The 25,747-nt window shown below is 32.3% G+C and overlaps 2 protein-coding genes and 1 long non-coding RNA gene across 8 annotated transcripts; 2 read left to right on the top strand and 1 right to left on the bottom strand.

The window, feature by feature from the left end:
- Positions 1-878: 878 nt before the first annotated feature.
- LOC112719702 (uncharacterized) lies at positions 879-6,508 on the top strand. 2 transcript variants are annotated; one of them, XM_025770365.3, is made up of 21 exons: positions 879-1,276; positions 1,443-1,522; positions 1,758-1,844; positions 2,418-2,468; positions 2,558-2,675; positions 2,788-2,844; positions 3,077-3,141; positions 3,258-3,341; positions 3,682-3,732; positions 3,836-3,898; positions 3,991-4,037; positions 4,161-4,230; positions 4,314-4,376; positions 4,509-4,598; positions 4,699-4,737; positions 4,829-5,056; positions 5,143-5,228; positions 5,389-5,437; positions 5,522-5,602; positions 5,693-5,786; positions 5,936-6,508. In XM_025770365.3, the coding sequence occupies exons 1-21, from the start codon at positions 1,159-1,161 to the stop codon at positions 6,109-6,111; spliced, it is 1,797 nt and encodes a 598-aa protein (XP_025626150.1). In that variant the 5' UTR covers positions 879-1,158; the 3' UTR covers positions 6,112-6,508. The 2 variants fall into 2 exon arrangements, 1 of the variants encoding a protein (XP_025626150.1); XR_011868010.1 differs by lacking the exon at positions 5,389-5,437 and having other exon boundaries at positions 905-1,276; positions 5,143-5,257; positions 5,495-5,602.
- A 1,547-nt stretch (positions 6,509-8,055) lies between these two features.
- On the bottom strand, positions 8,056-18,130 carry LOC112719701 (phototropin-2). Of its 2 annotated transcripts, none has more exons than XM_025770363.3 (23): positions 17,913-18,130; positions 16,867-17,565; positions 16,463-16,645; positions 16,127-16,218; positions 15,760-16,045; positions 15,338-15,551; positions 14,881-14,951; positions 14,309-14,415; positions 14,064-14,113; positions 13,863-13,967; positions 13,464-13,523; positions 13,260-13,349; positions 12,898-12,974; positions 12,344-12,428; positions 12,036-12,116; positions 11,516-11,619; positions 11,052-11,101; positions 10,562-10,668; positions 10,258-10,380; positions 10,022-10,073; positions 9,681-9,793; positions 9,283-9,423; positions 8,056-8,617 (listed from the first exon to the last, which is right to left on the bottom strand). In XM_025770363.3, the coding sequence occupies exons 2-23, from the start codon at positions 17,517-17,519 to the stop codon at positions 8,498-8,500; spliced, it is 2,964 nt and encodes a 987-aa protein (XP_025626148.1). In that variant the 5' UTR covers positions 17,520-17,565; positions 17,913-18,130; the 3' UTR covers positions 8,056-8,497. The 2 variants fall into 2 exon arrangements, with proteins under 2 accessions (XP_025626148.1, XP_025626149.1); XM_025770364.3 differs by having other exon boundaries at positions 17,733-17,954.
- A 4,357-nt stretch (positions 18,131-22,487) lies between these two features.
- LOC112719700 (uncharacterized) lies at positions 22,488-24,921 on the top strand. Of its 4 annotated transcripts, none has more exons than XR_003161877.3 (4): positions 22,488-22,948; positions 23,017-23,117; positions 23,706-23,950; positions 24,317-24,921. It is a non-coding gene; the product is annotated as an uncharacterized lncRNA (long non-coding RNA). The 4 variants fall into 4 exon arrangements; XR_011868007.1 differs by having other exon boundaries at positions 22,491-22,907; XR_011868008.1 differs by having other exon boundaries at positions 22,491-22,948; positions 23,209-23,950.
- Positions 24,922-25,747: the final 826 nt, after the last annotated feature.

Genomic DNA, 25,747 nt, shown 5'->3' with positions numbered 1-25,747 from the left:
AATTTGTTTATTTTTTATCCACCTTTTTGTCTGTAATATGAAATTGTTGTTTAATTTTTATCTTTTTGAACTCATCTTTAAACATTTTTTTATTAAATAAAAAATAATATTAATACATAAATAATATAAAATATTTTATAAAATTATTCAATTACAGCTAAAGTTTTTTAGCTAATCATATAGATAAACAAAGTAAAAAATAATTAATTTTAGTAATATAGTTAAATAATTAAATGTTCGACTCAAATCCGCAACTTCTAAATGAGTCTAAAAAGACTTATACTATTTAAAAAAGAGCTCGTTATCGATTTTATACGAATATTTAATTACTTAGTTTATTTATTAGTGCATCAAAATTAAATTCAAAGAAAAAGTATATGGAACCAAGAGGTAATCAGCCAAAAAGTAAACAACTTAACTAATTTATAATTATATTTAATTAATTTTATTTATTTTTAATTTATAATATTTGATATTAATTATTTCTCATCCCAAATTAAAATTCTGAATGATACGTTGGAGAAATATAGGCGGAGATCTCGGAACTTCCAACAATTCCGATTCTTAGTATATAAAAAAATTTATAAAATATATAAAAAAAATCCATTTAGTATGAAAAAGAAACATTCTGATACTTAATAGAAGAAACATTCTAATACCTAGTATAAGTACCATTTACGTAAAGATTTTAGATTCACCCAGAGATATTTGGCTGGTATCTTCTTGGTTCCTAGCATTGTTGAAACTCAAATTAAATTTATAAAAAAAAAAAAGTAAAAATTTTGATGAAGTCGACTTCACGTGAAGTTAATACCTAAAATCTGTTAGATAAAAACTTCACGTAAAATCGGCTCCACCCGTAAAAAATTGTAGTGTTTATTTTGTCTCCTCCCTCTTTCTGTGTGTGAAGAGAAATTAGAAAATATATGTCTTTGTCAATGGAATCATGAGAATTGAGAAGGAGCAATGCTAAGTGTGTGTGTATATAAAGCAATCCATTGCTACCACTTTCCTTCCACCTTCCATCTTTTCCGTTTTCCGTTTCCCTTTCTCTTCCCTCTCTGTTTTCTCTTCTTACCTTCTTCACTCACTCACTCACACGAAACCTAACAGCACAACGAATTGAATCGAAAGCGAAGAAGAAACAAAGAAACAAAAATGAAATATGTTTTGGTAACCGGTGGAGTTGTGAGTGGACTTGGAAAGGGAGTAACTGCTAGTAGTATTGGCTTGCTTCTCAAAGCTTGTGGACTTCGAGTAACCGCTATCAAAATTGGCATGTTTTTCTTTTCCTTCAACTATATTTAACCATGCACGCGCGATAATTATTACTTTCTTTTCGGATTTAGATTTACAAAGTGTTCAACTCTTTCTTTCAATTTTGGAACGGAACGAGCTGCTACGTTAAATTGAAGTCTCACATTCTGAATTTTGATTTACAGATCCTTACTTGAACACAGATGCCGGAACAATGTCACCATTCGAGCATGGAGAAGTGTTTGTGTTGGATGACGGAGGCGAGGTACGCAATTTCTCGCTAATTATCCATCTTCAATTTTCGATTTGACGCTAAAAATGAAAAGGAAAAGCATGTCTGTTTGTTTGAAGAGAAAATGAAGGGAAAAGGAAAAGTTAGTTAGGTAGCAACTTTAGGCAAAATTTTCCTGAGTGAATAGATCAAAAGCACATGGTGTTTGTTAATTTCTTACTTTTTTTTTAAGTAGAATTATAAAAAGAGAAATGATGAATCTTGATAGGTGGACCTGGATCTTGGAAACTATGAGCGCTTTATGGATATCAAGTTGACTCGTGATAATAACATAACCACTGGGAAGATTTACCAGGCAAGTTTCTTTTTTTCTTTCTTTCTTCACACTACAACATGTTTTCAATAATATATGATGTTGTTTACTTGTTTCAGTTCAGTGTTTTCTCCTCTTTTAGATTCTGAACCAAAAAAAAAAAAAAAAGAAATTGCAAATTTACAAAAGAACCCCTTGTTTATGTTTATCTCCTTCAGTTTTGGATTTTTTAAACCAGTCAAGAGTTAACAATATTCAACTCATACAATGAAAATTTGTGGTTGTGGTTGCTGATGCAGCACACATTAAGATTAAGACTCTGTTTGGATATTGTCACTGGAGATAACAAAATTCTTCTGTATTTCTGAAACAAAAATGCTATCCAAACACTAAAAATCAGCTATCAAATATGTTTAACTCATTTTTAATGTATATTTTGTATTACGACTTATATTCTATATGAACGACTGATGTTCTGTCTACGCGTGAAAATAGAAATAGAAAATATCTGTTTCTATGGTTTCTCCTTTTTTTAAAAAAAACCTCAGCTGAGCTGAATGTTATATTTTATTTTATTTTTATTTTAATTTTTATTTGTTTATTTATTTTTTGCAGTCTGTAATTGAAAAGGAGAGAAGAGGAGACTATTTGGGAAAGACTGTTCAGGTTCCACAGCTTAATTTTGTGATTTTCTTTTTAATTCTTTTTTCAATGTTTGTGGTGTCTAATGATGTTTTTGTATTTCATCTTTTTAGGTTGTCCCTCATATCACGGATGCAATTCAAGAGTGGATAGAAAGGGTGGCCCACATACCAGTAGATGGAAAACCAGGTTCAGCTGATGTCTGTGTCATTGAATTGGGTGGAACCATAGGTAACACACTTGCACTCTTCTAAACAATCTTTTCTTTTTCTTCTTCTTTTTAATACATTTTTTAATGTCTAAGATAACATTATTACTAAATCCTTGGTTTTATTATATGCAGGTGATATTGAGTCCATGCCATTTATTCAGGCATTAGGACAATTCTCATATAAAGTAGGTAAGAATGATACTAAATTTTATGGCAAAGATTGTTTCTCTGATGAATACTTGATGTACAAATTGAAGTATGTGTATCTGTATCCGTATGGAGTACTTAAATACTACTAATTTTATGGCAAAGATTGTTTCTCTGATAATACTTGATGTACAAATTGAAGTATGTGCATCGTATTTGTATCTGTATCCCTATCCATATCGAGTACTTAATGTGTGTGTATGTACGTATGCAGGTGCTGGCAACTTCTGTTTAGTTCATGTCAGCCTTGTTCCTGTTTTGAACTGTGTTGGTGAACAGGTAGGGATAATAACACGTCTTTTGAACAATTCTTCAAGGACTGTGTATGATTCATGTAGAAGAGTTGTTTGGTTTCATCTGAACGTGGCAAATTTTGATTTTGATTTTGGTTTCAGAAAACAAAACCAACCCAGCATAGTGTTAGAGGACTAAGAGGTCAAGGACTGGCTCCACATATCTTAGCATGCCGCAGCACAATGGTTCCTTTCTCCTTCCCTCTCTCACACATGCGCACGCATGCACACACATACAGAAATCAATCTTGTCCGTGACAAAAAAAAACATACTGGTGACAAATTAGTCGTTCAGGATTTTGAAAGGCGACGAATTTGTCTCTCACTAGTTCTTTAGTGGACAAGTTTGTCCTTACTCATCTCGATACATGTACAAATTTTGTATGAAATGACTAACCTGTCGCTTTCTATTTTTAAATCCCGAGAGTTGGGTTTATACCTCTTATTAGTGAACAAATGTGCACAAAACACACAAGAATTTCAATGTATATTTTCATTTTAGGGGTCTAACACAATTGCTTCTCAGGTTCTGGATGAAGCTGCTAAAGGAAAACTCTCTCAGTTTTGCCTGATTCCGGTATGTGGTTTTAAGGATTAAAGATATTTAGATGATCTTAAGTTTTGAAATGATTATCAGTTTTCTGAATTGAAATTATGTATGTATTTATGTATGTTTCCAGGGAGAAAACATAATTACTCTGTATGATGTTCCCAACATCTGGCATATTCCTTTGCTTCTAAGAGTAAGTTTCTTCCTAAAACTGCTGAACTTCACAAATCATATCTTAGTTTTAGGTACCAATTTCTTACAAAATTTTCTTATTCTGGTCTATAGGATCAGAAGGCTCATGAAGCAATATTTAAAGTGCTGAACCTTAATTGGTTAGTTTCACAAACTCCCTCAAGAATTGTTCTATTTCTTGTCCTTGAATTAATGGAAATTGAGGATTTTTTTTGTCCTTTTGATCTTTCTTGACGGCTTAATTTGTGGTTTTGTATATACAGTGTAATTAAGGAGCCTAGATTAGATGAATGGACTAATAGAGCTGAGGCTTGCGATTTGCTGCATGAACCAGTGAGTTTCTGCTCGAAATCCAACCTTGTTCGTTGTTCGTGATTATTAGCGATAGTTTCAATGTTATGTCTTGCAAATTTCAGGTTCGTATAGCCTTGGTGGGAAAATATACAGAGCTTTCGGATGCCTACCTCTCTGTTCTTAAGGTCGAGTTAGTTATATAAACTCTTGCTGCATCATTATTATGATTTTCCTAAGATTCATTCTGCTATGAACATGTAAAGCTTATTTAGATTTTCTTAGAATTAACATTGTTACTTACAATATCGACTTTTCAGGCCTTAGTGCATGCTTCTGTTGATTGCCGAAAGAAACTTTTTGTCGACTGGATTCCAGCAAGCAACCTTGAAGATGCAACTGCAAAGGAGGTAACATCAATTTGATTCATTTACATTGCATGAGCATGTTATTTTTTTTTTTTTTTATAATCTCAGCTTCTTCTCATTGTTCCTTTTTTTAATGTTGCAGAATCCAGATGCTTATAAGGCTGCATGGAAGTTGTTGAAGGTTTGAATTACAGTCTTTTAATATCAATTACCTTCTCTTTAATTCCAAGAAATTTCAATGTTCATTATCTAACTGGAGTCTTTATATTCAGGGTGCTGAAGGTATTCTTGTTCCTGGAGGATTCGGGGATAGAGGAGTGCAAGGAAAAATTCTTGCAGTTAAATATGCCCGCGAAAACAGAATTCCATTCCTTGGCATTTGTCTTGGAATGCAGATTGCTGTCGTAGAGTTTGCACGATCTGTTCTGGGTGTAAAAGATGCTACAAGCACTGAATTCGATCCGAATACCAAGAGTCCATATGTTATATTCATGCCTGAGGTGTCTATTCTTGTGTCAACTATGTTCAGTGCTAAGAAAAGTGTCTGTTATTCCTATGTGTGATTTTCTTAAACCAATTTTTTTAGGGATCGAAAACACATATGGGGGGTACCATGCGTCTCGGATCGAGGAGGACATATTTCCAAACCAAAGAATGCAAATCTGCAAAACTGTAAGTATTAATACTCTACAGAATTATTTGTTGAAGACCATTTTTGTGATCATGCAGGAGAATATGATCATTTTTAATTTTGCATTCAATAAGTAGATAAACATATACATATACATATATACTGTTATTAGGATTTTAACCTTTAGACCCTCCCTCTTAGATATGGCTGCAGAAGCTTCATTGATGAGAGACATCGGCATAGATATGAGGTATTGCATTGCCATGCATGAGAAATTATTATTCTGTAAAATTTGTGTATCGGACAGAAAATGATCGTCGCCATATATATGCAGGTGAATCCTGATTTTGTATCTCGCCTCGAAAATGCTGGTCTTTCGTTTACTGGGAAGGACGAAACCGGCCAGCGCATGGAGGTTAATACATTCTGATGGAACTTACACTTAGTATAAGTCTATAAGCATATGCTTTAAATCTAAATTCTTGTTTGTTTATTCATGCTGCAGATTGCTGAACTACCTAATCATCCATACTTTGTTGGTGTTCAATTCCATCCTGAATTTAAATCAAGACCAGGAAAACCTTCTCCTTTATTCTTAGGTAATTCTTTGATTCTTGTCATCCAAGTTAAATTTCAAGTTTATCATCTATTGCATTCTGGTACTAAGACTAGATTGAGACCTGCACGATGCATAGACAGAAAAAATGGATAGTAAAAATTTCTGTTTACATGATCTTGTCGTGCACAGGGTTTATCGCGGCAGCATGCGGCCAACTGGATGTGGTCTTACAGCGCTGTTCAAACGTTGACAGCAACAGTCTTCTAAAAGTCCCAGCAATCAAAACATACCAAAAAAAAAGTTCACTAAAGCCAAGTTATAGGCGAGAATATGTTTTGGAAAGTGTCAAGGGTTTGAATTTCTAAGTTGGCTATGCTGGTCTTTTGTTTCTTGTGAATTGGTGAAATTACTGTGGAGGGCTTTTCAGTTATTGTTGTTGTCTCTGAGAACCAAGTCTTGTACAGTCAATTGAACCTTGGTGGTAGGGTATATAGTGTTTTTCAGAGGATACAAAGAGAGAGAGAAAGAAAGAAAGAGCTTGGGATCCCTTTCTTTTTAATGGGGGCAAGCTTGTTTTATGTTTTTATTATAATTGTGTCAGCAGGGTGAGGAACTCTCTTTTAGCTTCCTTTTTATCTTATGTTTTAGTGCAATGGCAAAGCTTTGGTTTTTGCATAGATTTTCATGATGTCTATAGAGTGCAAAGAAATTTCTTGTGGACTTCAATGTTTTATTTCTATATTATTGACTGAATGACTGTAATGTTAAGCTTCTTTTTCCTTTAGGTTGTCATGTACTAATTATTTCAAAACCAGCATATATGTATCACAAATTTACAAAGATTAAGAAATGATTTAACCAAACCATATTGTCTTAGATTCTTAACCATCAAAGTAAAAAAATTGGTGCATCAACAGAACTTGTCATAAAGTTTGGTCCCCTCTCTTTTTGGTTCCCTAAGTGAAAGCTGAGGTGATATCCACATCAACTTTTTATTTTAACTTGTAAGGGGAAAGTGGAACCAATGCATGTGATGTTTTTCCAACTTGACAATGAATCCCTAAGTTGAGAAGGGTCCTCCTACTTACCCCCCAACAAAGATGAGGTAAACAACTAAACATACTACAACATCAGTCAACCAACAATTCAAGGTGGTTTGATATTTTTCGTTTGCCATTGCTCGAGTCTAACTGTCTAAGTTACTCTCATGCCTTTGGGAATATGGTGCTCACAGCACCTTAAAAAGAAGAAACATTTTAGTTTATTAACTAAAGATGTAAAGCTCACTTGAATTATTATATATTTTTTCTCACCTTATTCTAGTCTGACAAACCGAAAATTAATCCGCCGTAAATCTGAACTACATTTAAGGATTGTTACTGGCCAATAGGTTACTGCATATACAAAACATGATTCAAACATCCCGACACATGTTTTTAAACAGACGAGTGAACTCGACCAACTCAAATTTGTTAGCTCACTTGAATTATAAAATTTAGTCCCACATTTTAGTATGAAGCATTTTTTTTTCTTTTTTGGATGAAACAACTAACATTTGGGTTTTATTACTTGGAAGTAAAATCCTAACTAGTTCTGCCTGACCCAACGGAGGTCTCACAAAGGGATAGAAAATTTTCAGCCATTTTTTAAAAAATTATTATTTATTTCTAAGGATCAAAGCAAAGACCATTAGTTAGGGTGTTAAGATGATAGTATAATCTTTTTAAGAATTATTTCATTAAAAAAGTAGAATTGTCAAAATAATATTTTAATATAAAATTAACTACTAGTCTATATTATATTTGATATCTTTGATACTTAGCCAAAAAAGAATATATATTGTTTTTTCCTTATAAACAAAATTGTAAGAGATATTGCTATTCAATTCCAGAAGGTGGCCAAAGATATTGGTACTTAGTTAGAAGAAGAAAATATTTCTAATAATTTGATGTTCCTTATGATTAATAATAACTGTCAAACTATAGTAGTGTAATATAGACACAAAAAAAAAAAAAAAAAAAGAAGAATAGTGTAATATAAAATTATAGAGCACCCTATATTATATTTTAAATATAATTCATTTGGTATTCATGGAGCATTTTTCTTAAATGTATGAAGTTTTTGATTTGTGATATACCACTCTTTTTACAAACACTTATTACTTGTTAAACCAAGAAGCAATAACTTGCACAAGGAAAAACCATCCCTTATTAGTGGTCCAAACCAATCTAATTTTGAGTTTGAATTGGATTTTCTTTTTCTTTTTTTTTTTTTTCCATTCTTTGTCAGAAATTTAAGACACATTCATGGGTACTAATTTTAACAACTGTATTCACTAAATTTAAATTATAACAGAAACTCATCATTTTTTTTACAATGGTGGCACTGATACAAATTAGATTACAAACAAGTTATACAAAGTGACTAGCAACATATATGATATTTTTTAACTCTACAAAACATATTATTGATTTATTGTTGATAATCATAGCTAGGAAGCATGATCCTAAGAAAAAACTGTGGCTTTATTCAATGTACATAATACTTTCATGCTGATCCTTCACAAATTTGTTTGGATAATTGGATTTGGTTATGCTCTTCTATTGTAAGATCAAAAGTTGCAACTGGATTCAACGCAGAACCATAGACAAACTTTTTGTGCTTGAAGTCTCCATTGATTGATTCTTGAAGGATGGATCAGGCATGGTTCTAGACAAAGCATCTTGATGAGTAACTTGTGTTTAACCCTTTTCAGAAAATATTATCCATATCAATTGAGGTAGAAAGAACACCATCATCTTCCCACTTTATATCCTTGGCCACTGGAACTTTTTCTATCAATTTTAGAGGAGCCTCTAACGGAGGTGGATTCTGCATGAAAATAAGCAACTCAAAGGTTGTCAGTATAATAAACCTGCTACAAGTGTTAGATTCGAAATATTGATTTTGAGTTGAGGGGTTAGTAATTTATTTTTCACTTCGTTTTATCTAATAATTTTAGAGGAGCCTTGAAGCAATAATTGAGTTGTTTCCGTGTGAACTCAAGGTTATGGGGTTTAAGCTGTGTAATCAGTCACTGATGTAATATTAGGTTAGGATGTCAACATTACACCCTTTGGGCGTGACCCTTCCCCGGATCTTGCGTTAACGCAGGATGCTTATGCACCAGGCTTTCCTTCGTCTTATCTAATAATTAACCACTCTAATTCTGTTGAAGATTGAGGCTATATTTTTCGGACTATGTTATAGCATGACTTTATTAACAAAAGAAGGAAAGAGAAGGGAGGTTTCCCATTTTAAGGTAATAACATCCACTCGAATAATACTGATAAATTCATATTTTATGATGATTTTTAGATTGACAGGAGTGGAATTTATCAACTTAACTTGCACATATTCCTTGTAAATGCATGCTTTTGTGAATTTTCTCCTAATTATGCTTAATTGATTGAAACATACTTTTTAGGCTTTAGAATTGTCAAATTCGATGCCTTGATATGTTCGTTTAAGTTGTTTAAGGTTTAGGAGGCAACTACCATGTTGCGGATTAAAGGCCAATTGATTCCACGGAAGAATGGATGTTGTTTGATCTCATTGGCACCGGTGGTTGAGCCTAGACGACTGGCCGGATCTCTTTGCAGTAGTGCATTGATCAACTGCCTTGCTGCAAGGCTTGCCTGGAAATTTGCAGAAAGCTATCAATTGATGCATGATCATAGTATCCAGTGTGTGAACCGTTTATACATTTAGGTGTATAATTTAAATTTAGATATATAAAGTGATGAATACTGATCTTTCAATGCAAAATAATAATTTTGGTACCAAATAGAAATTTGAGAGCAAATGTCATGCATATGCTTAATTATATGCATTGTGTACTTCACTTTACTCAGAATTGAGAATTGCATGATGCAATAACTTATTAGTATTTTACCGGGATGCTGCTTGGAAAGGTAAGATCCTTGTGTAAGATGTTGGAAAATGTCCTCTGTCTATTCTTTCCTCGAAATGGTGTACGGCCGTAGAGCATCTCATACAACAAGATACCTATATTTAGAAAATCAAAAACATAATTTGTAGATATTAGAAAAACGGGTACATATTTGTTATTAAGAATTTGATTTGATGCATTGTTAGTATAAATATATACTTGAAGTTGAACGGTTTTCAACTGGAAAGTACACTAACAATATAATTTAATTATGAAATTATGATAATATAGCAATGAATGCTCCTCCATAATTTGTGTGCAAGCACAAGGATGGAAGAACTTACCAAGGGTCCACCAATCAATAGCACTACTATGCCCAGCTCCAGTAATAATTTCCTGTTATATAAGCACTTTAGAAACCTTGTACATGACAATGATAATGATGATGATAATACATAAACAACAGAATAATGCATTGACACTAGTCTTCTCCCTGGTTCGATTTTTTAACATAACAAACCTAATCTTTGTAGTGTACTAAGGTACTACAAAGAAAATACTGAACAGAAATTCACCATACAGGAGCTATGTATTCTTCAGTTCCAACAAATGAATTTGATTGTGTAACTGGCTCTGCAACAAATGTCGGAGGTGGTTGACTTCGCGATCTTCTTCTATTGCTAGGTGGAGGATGCTTAACAACCTGTAGGGATAACTTCCAATTTGAGTGTTCTAAATATTTCAAAGTACAACTCTAACATGTTGATCCATTCAATTCCCCTATGAAATGGTAGTAAAGATAAATGGTTTTATCAAAATGAATTCAATATGGCACAAGGATTTAAATAAGAAGGGCTATGTTTACAGAGAATAAGGATGCATACCTGGGGTTTACAATTTGTCATAAATGATAGATCAAAGTCAGTCAATACAACATGGCCTTCCTTGTTAAGTAATATATTTTCGGGCTTTAAATCTCGATAAATTATACCTAGACAGATGAAGTAAAAGAAAGCATTATTCATATTATTTAAGAACTATAATTTTTTTTTTCTCTTCTCTTTCTTATCATCATTGAGCATAGTGAGAATGTCGATGATTATATGCGAGCCATGTAGAACACACAAGCACAAAAGATATTATATGGAAGAAACAACCAGAAACACTGCCGAAATTCGTGGAAAGCTTGGAACTTGGAAGAAAGAAAACATGCCTATCTCAGTTGATGTGTCAGAAATCTTGGACTTAAGATTCTAAAATATGTCCAAAGGTACCATAGCAAATAGCAACACACAGATTGAGGATGTATTGAACACGAAACTGCCTAAGCAGGTGATACGAACCGATGAAAGGAGGAGATAATGATCAGCATACCTAAACAGTGCAGATATTCCAAACCAATCACAACCTCTGCTGCATAAAATCTGGAGATATGATAGAAGTTAACATCATATATAGGGTCTACAATATGAATTTATAATAAATATAGACATATATCTTTAATAATGTTTAGAAAGATTAGATAATTAGGTGAAGTGAGTATAATGATTTAGTAGCTGTAATTAGGCCTCCCAAGCTATAGCTTGATTTATTATATGATTAGTATATATCAGATCCATGTAACCGATTGAGGCACACAGTTAATATAGGAGTAATTAGGAACTACTCGTAATTAGATCATAATAACCAGTAGTTAACTAATTATAACGTGGCTATGTATTCTAACACAAATGCTAATTACTATTTTAACTTATAATAAAACTATAAGTTGTTAAGGGCATGAGATGATAGATTCCAATACTAGCAACCAAATAATGAAAAATGGAAACAAAAAGTACCTTGCTGAATCCTCTTTGAAAATCTTCATAGGTTGCTTGTCGAGCAAGGCAAACAACTCTCCACCGGCACAGAAGTCAGTAATCAAACATACATGGGTGGAAGTCTGTAAAGACAAAGGAAACATTAGAACCATTAGTCAACAGCCAAATGTGTGTATCATGCCGGTCGTTTGATCCTCCACTATAGACCACCTTTTTACTCTACTATCAAGTGAATGAAATAGATGGTTCTGATCGTAGACCTTGCGAGATGGATAGAACGATGAAGACAGGGAAAGTGTTGAATAGAAGCTTATAAACTAACTACTCCCTACCACTTTGGAAGGATCCTATGTCAATCATACTCATTAACATATTTTTTATGTAATTTTGTATGTAATACTTAATGGACTTTGTCATAAGTTTTGTCATGTTTTTTTAATAGATTCATCCTAAGTTCAAGTGACATGTTATAGCACTGAAGGGTTTCTGGATTTTAAAAAAGAGCCATGACATTTATACACAAAAAAAGAAAAGTTACCTCAAATGAAGTGTACAATGTTGGAAGAAAAGGATGATCTAGTAATGATATAATCTCTCTCTCGATACATGCTCGGTGAACCTGTAATAGCAATTACAGAAATTTATTATAACTAAACAAAAGATAGGCAAGAAAGATAACAATAACAGGATAGAAATTGGTAATTTGATATGGTGTGTTGAAAACAAAAATGTGAAATTATAACTACACTTGAGTCAGGTACTAGTTAATTAGTACAAAACAAAGCCATAGATTCATATAAATGGTATATATCAATCAAAATTTTCCCCACTTGTATTTCCAGAGACCTTGTTACGGTTTAACATTATAGACTTTTCCATTGCCTTCATTGCATATAGTTCGTCGGTACCTTGGAGTTCCACCAGATGAACACTGTCGCATAAATGAAAACACCAAGGTTTCAGTGAATTTAAGTCCTTGTAAATTTTAGTTTGTTGCTTATGTAGATTGTCAAGCACCAACTTTCTATAAAGCTTGAGCTACTAGATAAAGATACAAGAAGGCCTTTAGGCTTGAAGCACTAATAATGCATAATACTCTCTACTTAAATGTTGAAATTCAAATTAATTTGAAGTATGATGAAAACAAGGATTGAACTATTGACCACTTGATTAAAGAGGCCTTGATATTATGTCAATAATAAATAATCTTCTGTTAAAAGCTTTATCTACAAGAAATTACATTCAAATAGCAACATAGCCTTTTCAATGAAAAGGAAAATATTATCAATATCAATGTATTAAAGGAAGTAAAGATGGGAAAGAATCTGTTTAGAGAAGATATCCATAGTATGCATGCTACATATACAATTTATTCAGCCAAAGCATCTGAAAATTGTTACCTGCCAGTGTCTCCACAACCCAATGGCCTAATAGGCGAAAAATGATGCAGGCTGATTTTCTCACCCCTTGCAGCAATCTAAAATATTCAAACAAATAAATTCATAGAAAAAAATTGTAAATCTCACTAAACAATGTCTATAAATTTAAAAACATCACACATTTCAGATGTAAAAATTTGTGTTACTATAACAAGACTTATATTTCAAATAAGATAATTATATAGAATGGATCAAGTATTTGTCTGTCTTTACACCATCAAGGAACATTGCTGGTACAAGTTACATGAAACAAAGTTTATAAGAGAATACATATTATTTGTGTAACCTTGATGACAAAGGAAGTAAAATATATACATTGGTACCTTTTTTATTGCTACCCAGGAAGGATTATCCTTCTTGTGAGGTAGTGGAAAGACAGGTTGAGAATGAATTGCCCATAAATCTTCTGGTCTCTTCAATATAAACACCCATAAAATGTCAGTCTCAAAAATAAATAAATAAATAAATTCAAATGAAAAAACAATCTGCTAAGGAACCGTAGAATTCACAGGCAGAAAATCCTTTACCAAGTTGGCATCAGGAAGTTCTCGAACAGCTTCGTCAACATTTTCTGCAGTGGCTTTTACCTGGAGGAAAAAAAGAATTATTCAAGCAAAATCTAATGTTGAGCAAGGTTCTTTAGGAAAAGAAAATGCATACTAAACTAATAACTTCAGTAGCATCAGAGTCACCTATGAGTTCATGGTACTTGCTGCTATTACCTTCACACAAATAACATTTTCAAATATCTTTCATTTAACAATACAAGTTAATATTTTCACTAATTTTAAATATTTAATATAATTCTTAGATATATTGCATGCACAAAATATTTAGATTCTACAGAAGTAGAAATCAACAGGAAAATCTACAGAGTTTGAACAATTGAGCTAAAGGAGCATTTCTTAGAATTACACAACACTCACCAACTTAGCACTTTGTAGCTCAGCATTCTCAGACAGGCGATTTTTTAAGGGTTCGACATGATCACTTCCATCTAACTGAACGCCAATGAAGTATTGAAGTTCACCCTAAACACAAAATAGAGAAAATAATATTAATAAATGATAACAGATATTGACTTTTCAATATCAAAATTTATTTGTTTTCTAGGAGAATTGCAACACCTTTTGGTCACGCATAGGTTGCAAGTGAAATAAATTCCAGAACTTCTTTCCTACAGATTAAAAAAAAAAAACCAAGAACAGGAGGGGATTAGATTTAGAATACAAAAGCTGCAATGCACACATCAACCTGTTGATATATTATTCAAAGCTTTTAGGCATCCTTAAAAATGCAACTTTTTGTTTTCAGTTACTTATGCACACACACACAAAAGTGAAAATACTCAACAATTTGATCAAATGCTAACCACTCTTAGTATAATTGATCAACTGAACAGTAATTTCCCTCTGCTCTCTGATGGCATCTCTAATCTTTTGGACAGTTGCTTGATCTGTTTCTGGTCCTTGAAGAAACCTACACAATGGAACAAGGACATTACAGTTTCAAAATCCGAATTTAATGAAGTATATATCAATTTAAACTTTAAAGATCTAAGGAAAAGGACCTTGTATCCAAACCACATATGATTTATCAGTCACTCATTTATCTTTTTAATTTATAAATAGTAAAAATTGATTACCACAGAATTGAAAATGATAAAGTTTAAAGACTAGCTAACTCTAGTATAAAATAAACATCCAACAACCATAGAGGTTATTAAAAAAATCTCAACATTTGAAAGCATTCATATTTCTTTCTTTTATCACATGTTATTTCATATCTCGTGTTGTACATTTGTCTCTAATACTAGAACATTCGGTTCAAAGAAAAACTACTAGCAAGTGGTAGAGGACAACAAAATCAGGAAACACTGAAACTATATGCCTCGTAGTTAATAGAAAAAATTTAACTTTTATGTAGATAGAGTAAAATTTGTACCGACAATTTCTTCCCAAAATTTCTTCTCGAGTATATTCGGTAAGTTCAAGGAAGCTATCAGATGCAAATATCTGCACAGGGATCAATATTAATCACTTGAGGCAATGTTAGCAAACGCCAAAAATTAGTCACATTAAAGACGTCTGTTAAGTATATGCATGCATGTAGAACAATATAACAGTAACCAATTCAAGCTAAGATAATAAGATATTAGTATTACAAATACAATACCAGCTCCAATGTCATAAAGAAGAGAAGAAAAGACAATGTCATAGATCACAGTATGAAGAGTTTGATTAACATAACAATTGAACATGTATATCTGATATGTTTTCTGATCTCATAAAGGATGTAGAAGAATTAAGACTTCCATGATAATGTAGCTTAAACTTTATTTGTTAAGACAATCTTATTAGAGAAGAACAGAAGCAAGTGTCAATATAAAACTTCATCTTACAATTGGGCAATCTGGAAGTCTAGGATCAGAAATCACAAAATTCTTTTCTATCCGCTCCAATGTGGTTGCTAGATCTATTCCCTGCCTTATATCCCTCTCTCTTTCAGCGCGCTCCCAACTTTCGGTCCGGGTTATTTCCTGGGTCATCAATACCTCTGGCTCAATGATGGGTGTCTCCTCATCTCTCCCAGTAGAACTTGATCTCCCTTTAAAACTGGAAAAGGTTGGAAAACAAATTAAGCACATTTTCTGAACCCCACAAAGAACTCATACTCCCAAGCTAAACATTCATCCATAACATTGGATACAGTAAATACAACATGTAGTTACAAAGCACAAAAGTTCACTTTCTTTTTGTTTGTCAGTTAAATACTATTGAGAAAAGAGCTGAATTTTGAGAGAAATTTAAAGAAAATAAGTACCCCTTTAAAGAAACTCGTGCAGATTTTCTTGAAGCCTTGTTTCTCTCCTCATAAGAACTCAAGCGTGATGCATCAGTTTCAGAATTCTTGGGAGGAATTTGTTTGCTAAATTTACTTGTATTCCCAGCTTCAACAGACTTTGGCAAAACAAATTCAAAATCAAACTTCTCTTTCTCTTCATGCTTGGTAGCATTTTCTTCAATCATAGGCTTACTAGAGGATTTTGGATCCTTCACAGTTTGGACAACCTCAGTGATGGAACCTAAAGCTCTCTCCTTCTGACGAGCTGATAAATGAAATTAGATGATTAGATGATTATACATAAACTCAAAATCACACATAATGCTAAAAGGGTTCAATATTTTACCATCATAACGAATCAACGATGTAGGTAATCCATTCGGTCGTAACGCCTTTTCACTCAATCCTTCTGTGTACTTGCTCACCTCAACCTGCATTCTGTAGTAACAGTTGTATAAGACCAACCCTCTTGAAGCCTTAAGCTATTGAATAAATTTCCAAGGATGGTTATATTTCTCTAGCATCATGTTGCTTCAAACCTTTGGTTAGATAAATATAAAATCAGACCACATTTGCAATTAGTCAATGGAAGTTTCCATTAAGTTTTTACTAAAAATGCCAAGAGATCATTATAATTAAAGCTTCTAAAGTAAGAAAACCAGGTAGGTAAGCCTGGACTAACCCGATGAATTTGATAGTGTTGCCATTGTCATCTTTAATGGGGGTAATAGTGAGAAGATTCCAGAATGGAGTTCCATTTTTCTTGTAGTTTAAAAGCCTGCCACAATAACTTTTCCCATTTCTAGTTGCATCCCGAATTTTCTCCACTTCATTCATGTCTGTATCGGGCCCCTGAAGAAATCGACTGAAACCAGAAAATTGCTGGTTTGATTAAAAAGATAACAATATTTTCTAGCTCAATACCTACTAAGAACCACTCTCACAATTTAACCCCAACCCTCACTGAAAATCACTAGAAAAGTTTTCCATTCATTGTTTAGTAAACAGGTTTCGGTTGAGATCCGAAACTAAAGATGCAAGTAGACTCCAACAGCATATATATATAGAAGCAGCACACATGCTCACCAATTCCTTCCAATAACCTCCTTTGAAGAATAACCAGTCATATTGAAAAAGCCACTGCTGGCATACATGATAGGACAGTCTGGCTTGGTTGCATCCGAGACAACGAAAGTTTGTTGCAGCGTCGCCAACGCTTCTTTCAACTCTTGTGAGACTCTTGGGAACACCCCTGATGATGATTCAGATCCATAGTTCGAGTCCCCGGATGTCCTTGTTGATTCAACAAATCTATCTGATAAGTTTTTGGTTTTGTCACCATCAAAAGAGGAGCTTGTTTTCTCTGCTATTGCCTTTACACTACTTGAGTTCATTGGAAGACCCCATTCAGCAGTTCTCTCAGCTATGCTTGCTTCGGTTAAAGTTCGATGATTCGTGGAGTCATTGACTTTTGCTGCACTTTTAGCCCCTGAAAGATTGTTCATTGCAGAGTTACCATCATTGTTGAAACCAGAATCTCTGGAAAATGCCATCCACTTGTTCATAGTTTCTCTATTGCCGGAAGAATTAGAGGGTGCGATCGCCGGCACAGAACCCACGCCGTATTCCTCTCTTCTAAGATCTTCACTCACAGGAAGTTTAAATATTGGAAATGAGTCTGGATGATCACTGCCAGAAGAATCAGGATCACACTTAACAGGTAATTTGAGTTTCTCCATTTATGAATTTCCTCAGTCACTTGGTGTGCAAACTAAAGGGTACCACCTAAAATCATAATGAAAAAAAAAAAAAAATACATCAACATATAAACATATAAACATGTTCTTCAGTCTAATGGTCTTTGAATAACTGGAAACAACAACAATCATTGGAATTCACACAAAAAACTTGTGAGTTATATTAAATGTAAAATGATGAATGCAGATACATACTTTATCATAACTGCATGGTGCTAATGGAATGACAAAGACATTAATTTCATACAACATATCACACATTGCATAATCAGAAGCTATAAACTATAATAAGGAGTTTCTTAAAGGGAAAGTAAACTCTAAAAATGGCAAAGCCTTTTGAAACTAAGCTGAGGGATTAGTTGGAGGATGAGTAACCTGGACTGTGTCAGAGCTCAAGCTCCAAACAGAAAGGATAATGTTTCAGAGTTCACATAATAAATACAAGAACTTTGTCCTCAATAAAACATTATATGTATCTTCATAAATAATAATAATAATAATGTCTAAGAGTCTTAAGACACAGTTATGTCTAGTTAACCACTATTTTTTTTTTTTTTTTTTGGTTGTTGACTAGGACTTGGATGAATTACTATGATCCCTTTTGTGGTTAGGTGATATTAAACATAATAATATTTTAATTTTTACAATTGAATTTAATTTTGATGTATTGATAGTGTAAAATATTGGTTTAATTACTCTGCTGGTCCCTATAGTTTTGCAAAATTTTTAATTAGGTCCATATACTTTTTTTTCTTTTAATTGAGTCCTTGCACCAAAATTATTTTTTTAATTAGGTCCCTACACTTTTTTTCCTTTTATTTAGGTCCCTATACCAATTTTTTTTTAGTTGGGTCCTTATAAAATTAAGCCAATTACTACTAAGAAGGACTTAATTAAAAAAAAAATTTTGGTGCAGGAACCCAATTAAAAAGAAAAAAAGTATAGGGACCTAATTGAAAATTTTATGAAACTATAGGGACCAACAGAGTAATTAAACCTAAAATATTTTACACAATAATCTAATTACATTTGTTTTTTGGACGATTAATCACGTGGTTAATATAAAAAGTAGTTATTTTTTATGACGTGGTATTATATAATTGGATGCGCGTGTAAAACGGTTTTACAACGACAGCGCATTAATTTTTTTTTTTTTTAGAAAATAGAAAATTATATAATGTAATATCACCCAAACTTCAGGTGATATTAATGTCATATTTTACAAATATATGTAATATAATTGTTAATTATATTTATATATCACTGAAAATTTTACTAGAATCAAAATTAAATAATTTTCTTACAATTGGCCAAAAGTAGATTAATAAATTCAAGTATTATGGATAAAAACACAACTAACATGAAGAAATATCTTTTCCAGTATAATACAAAGTGTATATTGTATGTGTACCATTTACTACCATTTATTTATCCCATATTTCTTGGTTGGAGGAAAAAACACAAGAACAAAACATTAAAAATCATGGAAAAAATTGTGAATTTTTTTAATAAAAATAAAATAAAATTGAGGAGGTAAAGGGCTAAATATTTGTGAGGTCACAAAGGAATTGGCGTGGCATGTCGTTAAAGATAAATTTCACTATCATGTATTTAATATCTGGGTTCCCTTCTGAAAAATGACAAAGGAAAACGATATATACATGTATTTAATATTTAACATATAATATTAAATAAAATAATATTGCTATTTGCTATATGAGGTTAAGGAAGGTTGTGTTTAAATGGTGGTGGCAATTGGTGGTGTGGTGCTTAGAAGTTCCACGTCCATGGTTTCAACTTTCAATGGAAGAAGCTTCAATGGCTTGTCACCAATCACAAATGATCAAATATAATATGTATTGTATTATTTTTTTATTATTACTATTACTATTATAAGAGGGACATACATATAGATCTCACCATATTAATTTATTTATGGATTTAAGTTTTCTAAGGTAAGTATTATTGTGGAGTTAATTCCCATTTTGATATCTGAAATTGACGAATTATACTGATTTAATTTTTGAAATCCTAATTGTGATAATTTAGTTTTTAGATTTAAAAAAGTATATTACATTAATTCTTCGTGTATTTTTTGTTACCGAAATTCAACGCCATTAGTGATGTGACCTAATCCTTACTATGCTGGACATAATCAAATGATGTCATATGTGTTTTGGCGCTAAATAAAGATTGAAACGAAAGACTAAATTATCACAATTGGAATATCAAGAATTAAATCAGTAAAATTTATTTAATTTAGGATTAAAATAGGGCTTAACTCATTGTTGTGTGAAGTTTAATAAAAAATAAAAATAATGTGTTTGGTTTGTATTTTTGTTTTTTATTTTTATTATTTAAAAAATTTTATATAAAAAAGTAAAAAAAATTAAAATAATATTTTTTTTCTGTTTTTGTTTTATTACAAAATTTTGATGATAAATAATATTAAAAATGAAAATACAAACTAAATACATTTTAAAGGTTGACCAAATCCATTTTTCATTTGACTTTATTATATATGATTACTAAGTATTCATTTAAAAAGTGAGATTTAAACTAAATAAGTGATATAAGAGAATAAATCATATATATGATATTGTAATGAGATCACTGAAAATAGTTGCATCTCTCCTAAGAAAACCTTATATAATATACCTAAAATTAAAGTTTTAACAAATCATCAAAAGGACTTATATTTAACAATGGGTTAGTTTGTTGTACTTATTTTTCATAGTATATAAACTTCAATAACATTAATATCTCACAAATGTTATATATAAATAATTAAGTCATGTATAATTTAATATAGTTTGATATGATTTTAGAAATACATTAAATACACAATTTCAATCATTTGTGATAACATCTTATCACATGTACATGTACCAAAGTATGTTTGTTGCATTATTAATTTTATTACTATTATTATCATCCAAGACAAAGACCATGTGAGAAGTCCCTTTTACATGTTGTGCTTTAATGTATTGACTATGGAGGCATGACCCAAGAATTAGGGCAAGAAGGAAATCCATGAATTGATTATGGAATTGACAATTGCTTGATTCATAGAACAATGTCGGTGAAAGATTTGGTTTTGGTAAGGGTAAAAGACTAATTGTCCCCTTCTTTTTTTCTCTTCATTAATTAAATAAAAAATAATAGAAAAAAACTCAAAACAGTGCTAACAATTATCTCGAAAGACAACGAGGTCCTTGACAAAAAAAAATTTAACCCGATCCCTAACAATTACCTCAAAAGGACAACGAGGTCCCTGCGCAAAAAAAAAAAAGTAAATGTTATTTTTTTTTGCATAGGAGCTAATTAATTCAAAAAAAAATTAGAGACTGAATTGAGTGTGTTTTTTTTTTGAGGCCTCGTTGTCCTTTTCAGGTAATTGTCAGGGATCGGGTAAAGTATTCACTCTAAATAATATTACATAACTAATAAAGTTATTATTTTTAACCAACAATTAGTCAATATTATAAGTTCTAAGTATTAAATTATAAATTTTAAACCCTAAATTATAATTCTAATGGTATAAAAATAAAATATTGACTAAAAGTATTAGCTAATATTGATAAAATGTGTTGGTCTTTAATATTTTTCTAATTAAATAAAGTCTAGTACATATTTGTAACTACATTAAATGATTTTTTACAATTAACATTGATAAAAATTAAGTTTAAATTAAACCTATATTTTTAAGTAAATAAAATTTATACAATTTTTTAGTACTTTAGACGGCACCATGAATCTATGATATTGCATCACATTACAACGATCAAGTAAGTAGTGACTAATAGTCTCTCCATACTCAATTAAGAGGTTGCGGGTTCGAGTCTTCATATCTTTGATAAAAAAAAATGATTTTTTTTTTTTGGTTTGAGTGAATAACGAATATGAACTTGATATGTGATCTTGATAATGAAGCCCATTTCAAGCCCTTCTTTTCTCTCTGGGGTTTGGGCTTTTCTTCAACACGCATGGACTAACAAAAACGTTTTTAATGTTGTAAGAAAAAGTTGTTGGCAAAAATTTCTTCAACTAATGTATTATAACCAATTCCCATATTAGATAAGTCTTGGTCAAAGTCTTCAACCTTCAAAATCCCAATGGGTCGTGTGCTAAACGAAGGCCCAAGATCAACATAAAACACACTAAAGAGTTAATATTCCTTGAACCAAAAAAAAAAGAGAGTTAATATTCATTAACAAAAAAATAAGAGTTAATATTCATTCATACAAGACTATGGTCTAGTGATTATTAATGTCTTGCAATAAGTGTATCTGGGTTCAAAAATTAGCTGAGGGTATAAGAGGTTAAGTAGTAGATAAAACTCTTAACATTCATCACAAGGATGTTAGTCTTTAGTCTTTACTCGTTTGCTCTTACAACATGATTAAGGTAACAAGTACCAACCTAACCACATACCAAAACAAAAAGAAAAAACCAACCCAATCAAAATAAAGGTCAATGTGACTACTCACGGAAAAAAAAAAAAAAAAACTTCACTCTCTATTCTTGATTTGTATAAGACAACCTAATAATACTTTAGTTATTTTTATAGTCATCACAATTAGACTCTTATTAATACTTTTTTTTTTTTTACAATATCTTTTATCTCGATAAGTCAAAGTGGATTTGAACTTTATTTAAGGATTTATTATTGGCCAATAAATTACTATATACATAAGACAGAATTCGAATTTTCAACACTTATTTAAGTAAACAAATATGCTGACCACTTAACCAACCCAAATTAATTTCTCTTGTCCGATACTAACATTTGGGTCTGTCTAAAATCAGCCCACCTCTTATGAGCTTATCTGATGCACCATTAGATTCAAAGCGTTAGATTAAATTAATAAACGATCTAATGGTTTATATTTAAATCATTGTTAATTTATTAAAAATTACATTAAAAGATAACAACTCTTTTAATATTTTAATATTGCCCAATATAAAAATTCAGAACTAAACGCTCCTGCCTCTTCCCTCCACCCACTTCTTCTGTGTTCTTCGTCAAACGAAGAACCCCGTTTCTTCTTCTACCCCCTCTTTCCTCCGTTTCTTCCTCTACTCACTGTCCACCGAAGAATTGTCTATCCTTTCTAAGTCTTCTGGCGATGCGAATTCAGAGATTGTGAGCTACCAATTCACACTCGAGCACGAATTTCAGTTGGTACCTATGAACAACTCTCGTAGCAGTCTCAAATCCTGCAGCGATTCATGAAGAGGGGTGATGCTACCAGTTGTAGCAAGGGTCTGGGGAGAGAAGGCTGTCTTCCTCATCATAGGGTTGCTATGATGGACTCTAAACTCCTTGCTCCTCATTTTTACCGATGGGAGACCCATATATCAAAATTAGTAAGATTATTAGGTTAAGCCTTCTTCCACAACGAAAATTGGTAGGGTTTTGGTCAAACTCTGTTGCTCGTCTTTCGTTTATCTTCTCAAATTTTCGAATCTTTTGTAGGGTTTTGCTCAAAAGAAATTGATCTTTAATGGAGCCTCGAGTTGGAAATTAGTTCTGTATTGGTCGGAAAATTGGTAGCGGATCCTTAGAGATCTACCTCGGTGAGCTTTCTCTCCTCTCTCTTTTTAATCTTTTTTTGTGCATTATTGAACTTCTAATTTCCGAATTTTCCGATTAAATTTTTCCGATCAGGGAAGTATTCCATAGAATTGTGAGAAGCAGAACAGAAGGGCGTGATTCTCTTGGAAAGCAAAACCTTGCTAATTAACCTTTTTTATGCATACCCTTCAGTTTTCATTGTTGGATTTTGCTTCCTTAGAAGCCGAGAATGGAGATCAGAATTGAAAATTAAGCCAACAATAAAAAACTTAGAGGGAGGATTATTGTATCTAAGAACTGTGTAAAATGTATAGAGCTTAGATTATTTTATGCGGATCTTTTGTGATGTCTGGTGCTTTTTATTCTCTTGGTAGTTGTATCGCTATATGTTGAAATTTGAATTAATCTTGCATGCTACTGTTTCTTTTTTTTTACTTGGAATTCTCTCATGCTTGTGTAGTGATGCACACAAATTCTCTTGTTATGCTGAGTTTCGATGGCCTTAAGCAGGCTGTTGTTGTATTTCTATCCCATTGTTGTTGTCATGGAAAGACCTTTTCTGTGCAATTCATTATATGTGATTCTGACAGGGGATTAGGAGACCGTGGAAAGGTGTTCTCATGTTTGGGCCTCCCGGAACTGGGAAGACACTTCTTGCTAAAGCAATTGCTACTGAATGCGGTACCACTCTCTTTAATGTTTCTTCCGCAACTTTATCTTCCAAATGGCGTGGTGAGAGTGAACGCATGGTGCGGTATTTGTTTGATCTTGCAAGAGCATATGCACCAAGTACAATTTTCATTGATGAAATTGATTCTCTGTGCAATGCTAGGGGGTAAGTCTTTGCTGTTCTTTTCCCTACATAAAAATCTTGAGTTTTGCATCATGTATGCCATATTTTTATTTAATTGATTTACCTATGACACTGTCTTAAAGATATTATTATTATGTATTGCCTTTAATTGATTTCTTCGATGGATTCAAATGAAAGACATTGAGCATCTAACAAATACAAGATTATCAAGTCCTGGTGCAGAAGTTAAAATTCATTTCACTTCCTATAAAGTATTAGATGTACCTCTCTACTATTAAGGATGCCAAATTCTTCTATTTGCATCAGAAAATAAATGTGAATATGTTTTATTCAAAATCTAAACTAGTGATTTTGATGTCTTGTGTTTTTTTCTGGCTATGCTTGCAGGAAACTTCAATAAGAAATACATATGCAATGGGAAAGGTGAGGATGGTAGCTTCTGAGTTTGAAATTGTAACTAGAGTAGTGAAAAACCGGAATGCCTCTGGGTGCGCAGAGTCCAGTGGATTTGTGCTCTGGCAGATGAAACAAAAATGGGCATTCTGTGGTAACTCTTTTCAGGTTTGGGGAGATGGCTATGAGCCATACCAAAACAAAAATGGAAGAGGCATGGACAATTGAAGAGGTTGCATTCAATGTCCCAGGTCTCTCAGTAGATTGCTTCATTCCCCCGGTAGATTTGAGGACAGGTTCTGTCAGTTAAGCATTGGAGAAATTTCATAATTGCAGTGTTGATAATATGATCTGGAAGATGAAAATCTAATAATGCGGTTAGAAACATCATCAATTCAGACCAATTATTAATAGCAGTCACTAGTTTTTTTACTATTAAAGTCTAGAATTTGATGTACCCATCATATCTTTTCTAATATATATGTATTTCGTTTGTATTTTGATGCTGTTTATTATTACTTCTCAAAAAATGAAATGTACACACTCCATTGATTGTCTATTCAAGAAGTTTATGCATTGCATAAATGACTTGCTTACAAGCCCATATGGTATTAGCATATTGCCGGAATCTTTGTTTAGTTAATTTTATAGAAAGATGAAACTACAGAAAATTGAAAACTCTCAATTGGACATGCATGCATTTAATAATATAATTACGAAAAATGAAATTATGCACATTGTAACATGCATACGAATTAAGACTAAGATGAGGTACTCATACATCTTGTGATATAATAAGTTCTTAGTCTCTGGAATTTAAGAAGTGTACAGCACATACTTTATATTTATCTATTTGGTCATGACTACTGCATGTGTGGAAGCTTCTCTTTTTTTCCCATGGTCATGGTCAAAATAAGCAAAGCACTGGAAAACAGGGAACTAATGAAGGAATAATACTTTAATGGAGTGAATGGAAGCCAGAGGGAATTATAATGAAGAACATCATTTTCAATAATGAATCATCAAAACTTTCAGCTGTTATTTTCAATATCTTTATGACAGATTTGGTTGTAGACAATAATGAAGAATCAAATTTTGTGTAAAAGGGTGTTGTTTCTTTTTCGTGATTACTGAGGTAAAAGATGTCCTAAGGAAACTGAGAATTGATAATCCATTGAAGTGTTAAACCAATAAGGGGCTAAATAGGCATCTTGATTTTGAAAACCAACAATTTCAATATCTTGGTTATCTTTGCATCGGTGATATAACTAATACTATTTGCATAGTGTAGAACTACTGTGATCATGAATAAAAAGGCATTTCTTTTTTAATGAAGTGCATAGGAATAAAATAATACACTTGGGTGGAGTGATACTGGTAAGTTAAAAACATATAATAGTGGCTCTTTTTAAAAATGCTTCCCCA

This window comes from Arachis hypogaea, chromosome 11 (assembly GCF_003086295.3).
Source record: "Arachis hypogaea cultivar Tifrunner chromosome 11, arahy.Tifrunner.gnm2.J5K5, whole genome shotgun sequence".
NCBI classification, from domain to species: domain Eukaryota; kingdom Viridiplantae; phylum Streptophyta; class Magnoliopsida; order Fabales; family Fabaceae; genus Arachis; species Arachis hypogaea.
The sequence above is the reverse complement of the archived record's forward strand: the minus strand, read 5'-3'. Positions and strand labels throughout refer to the sequence as shown.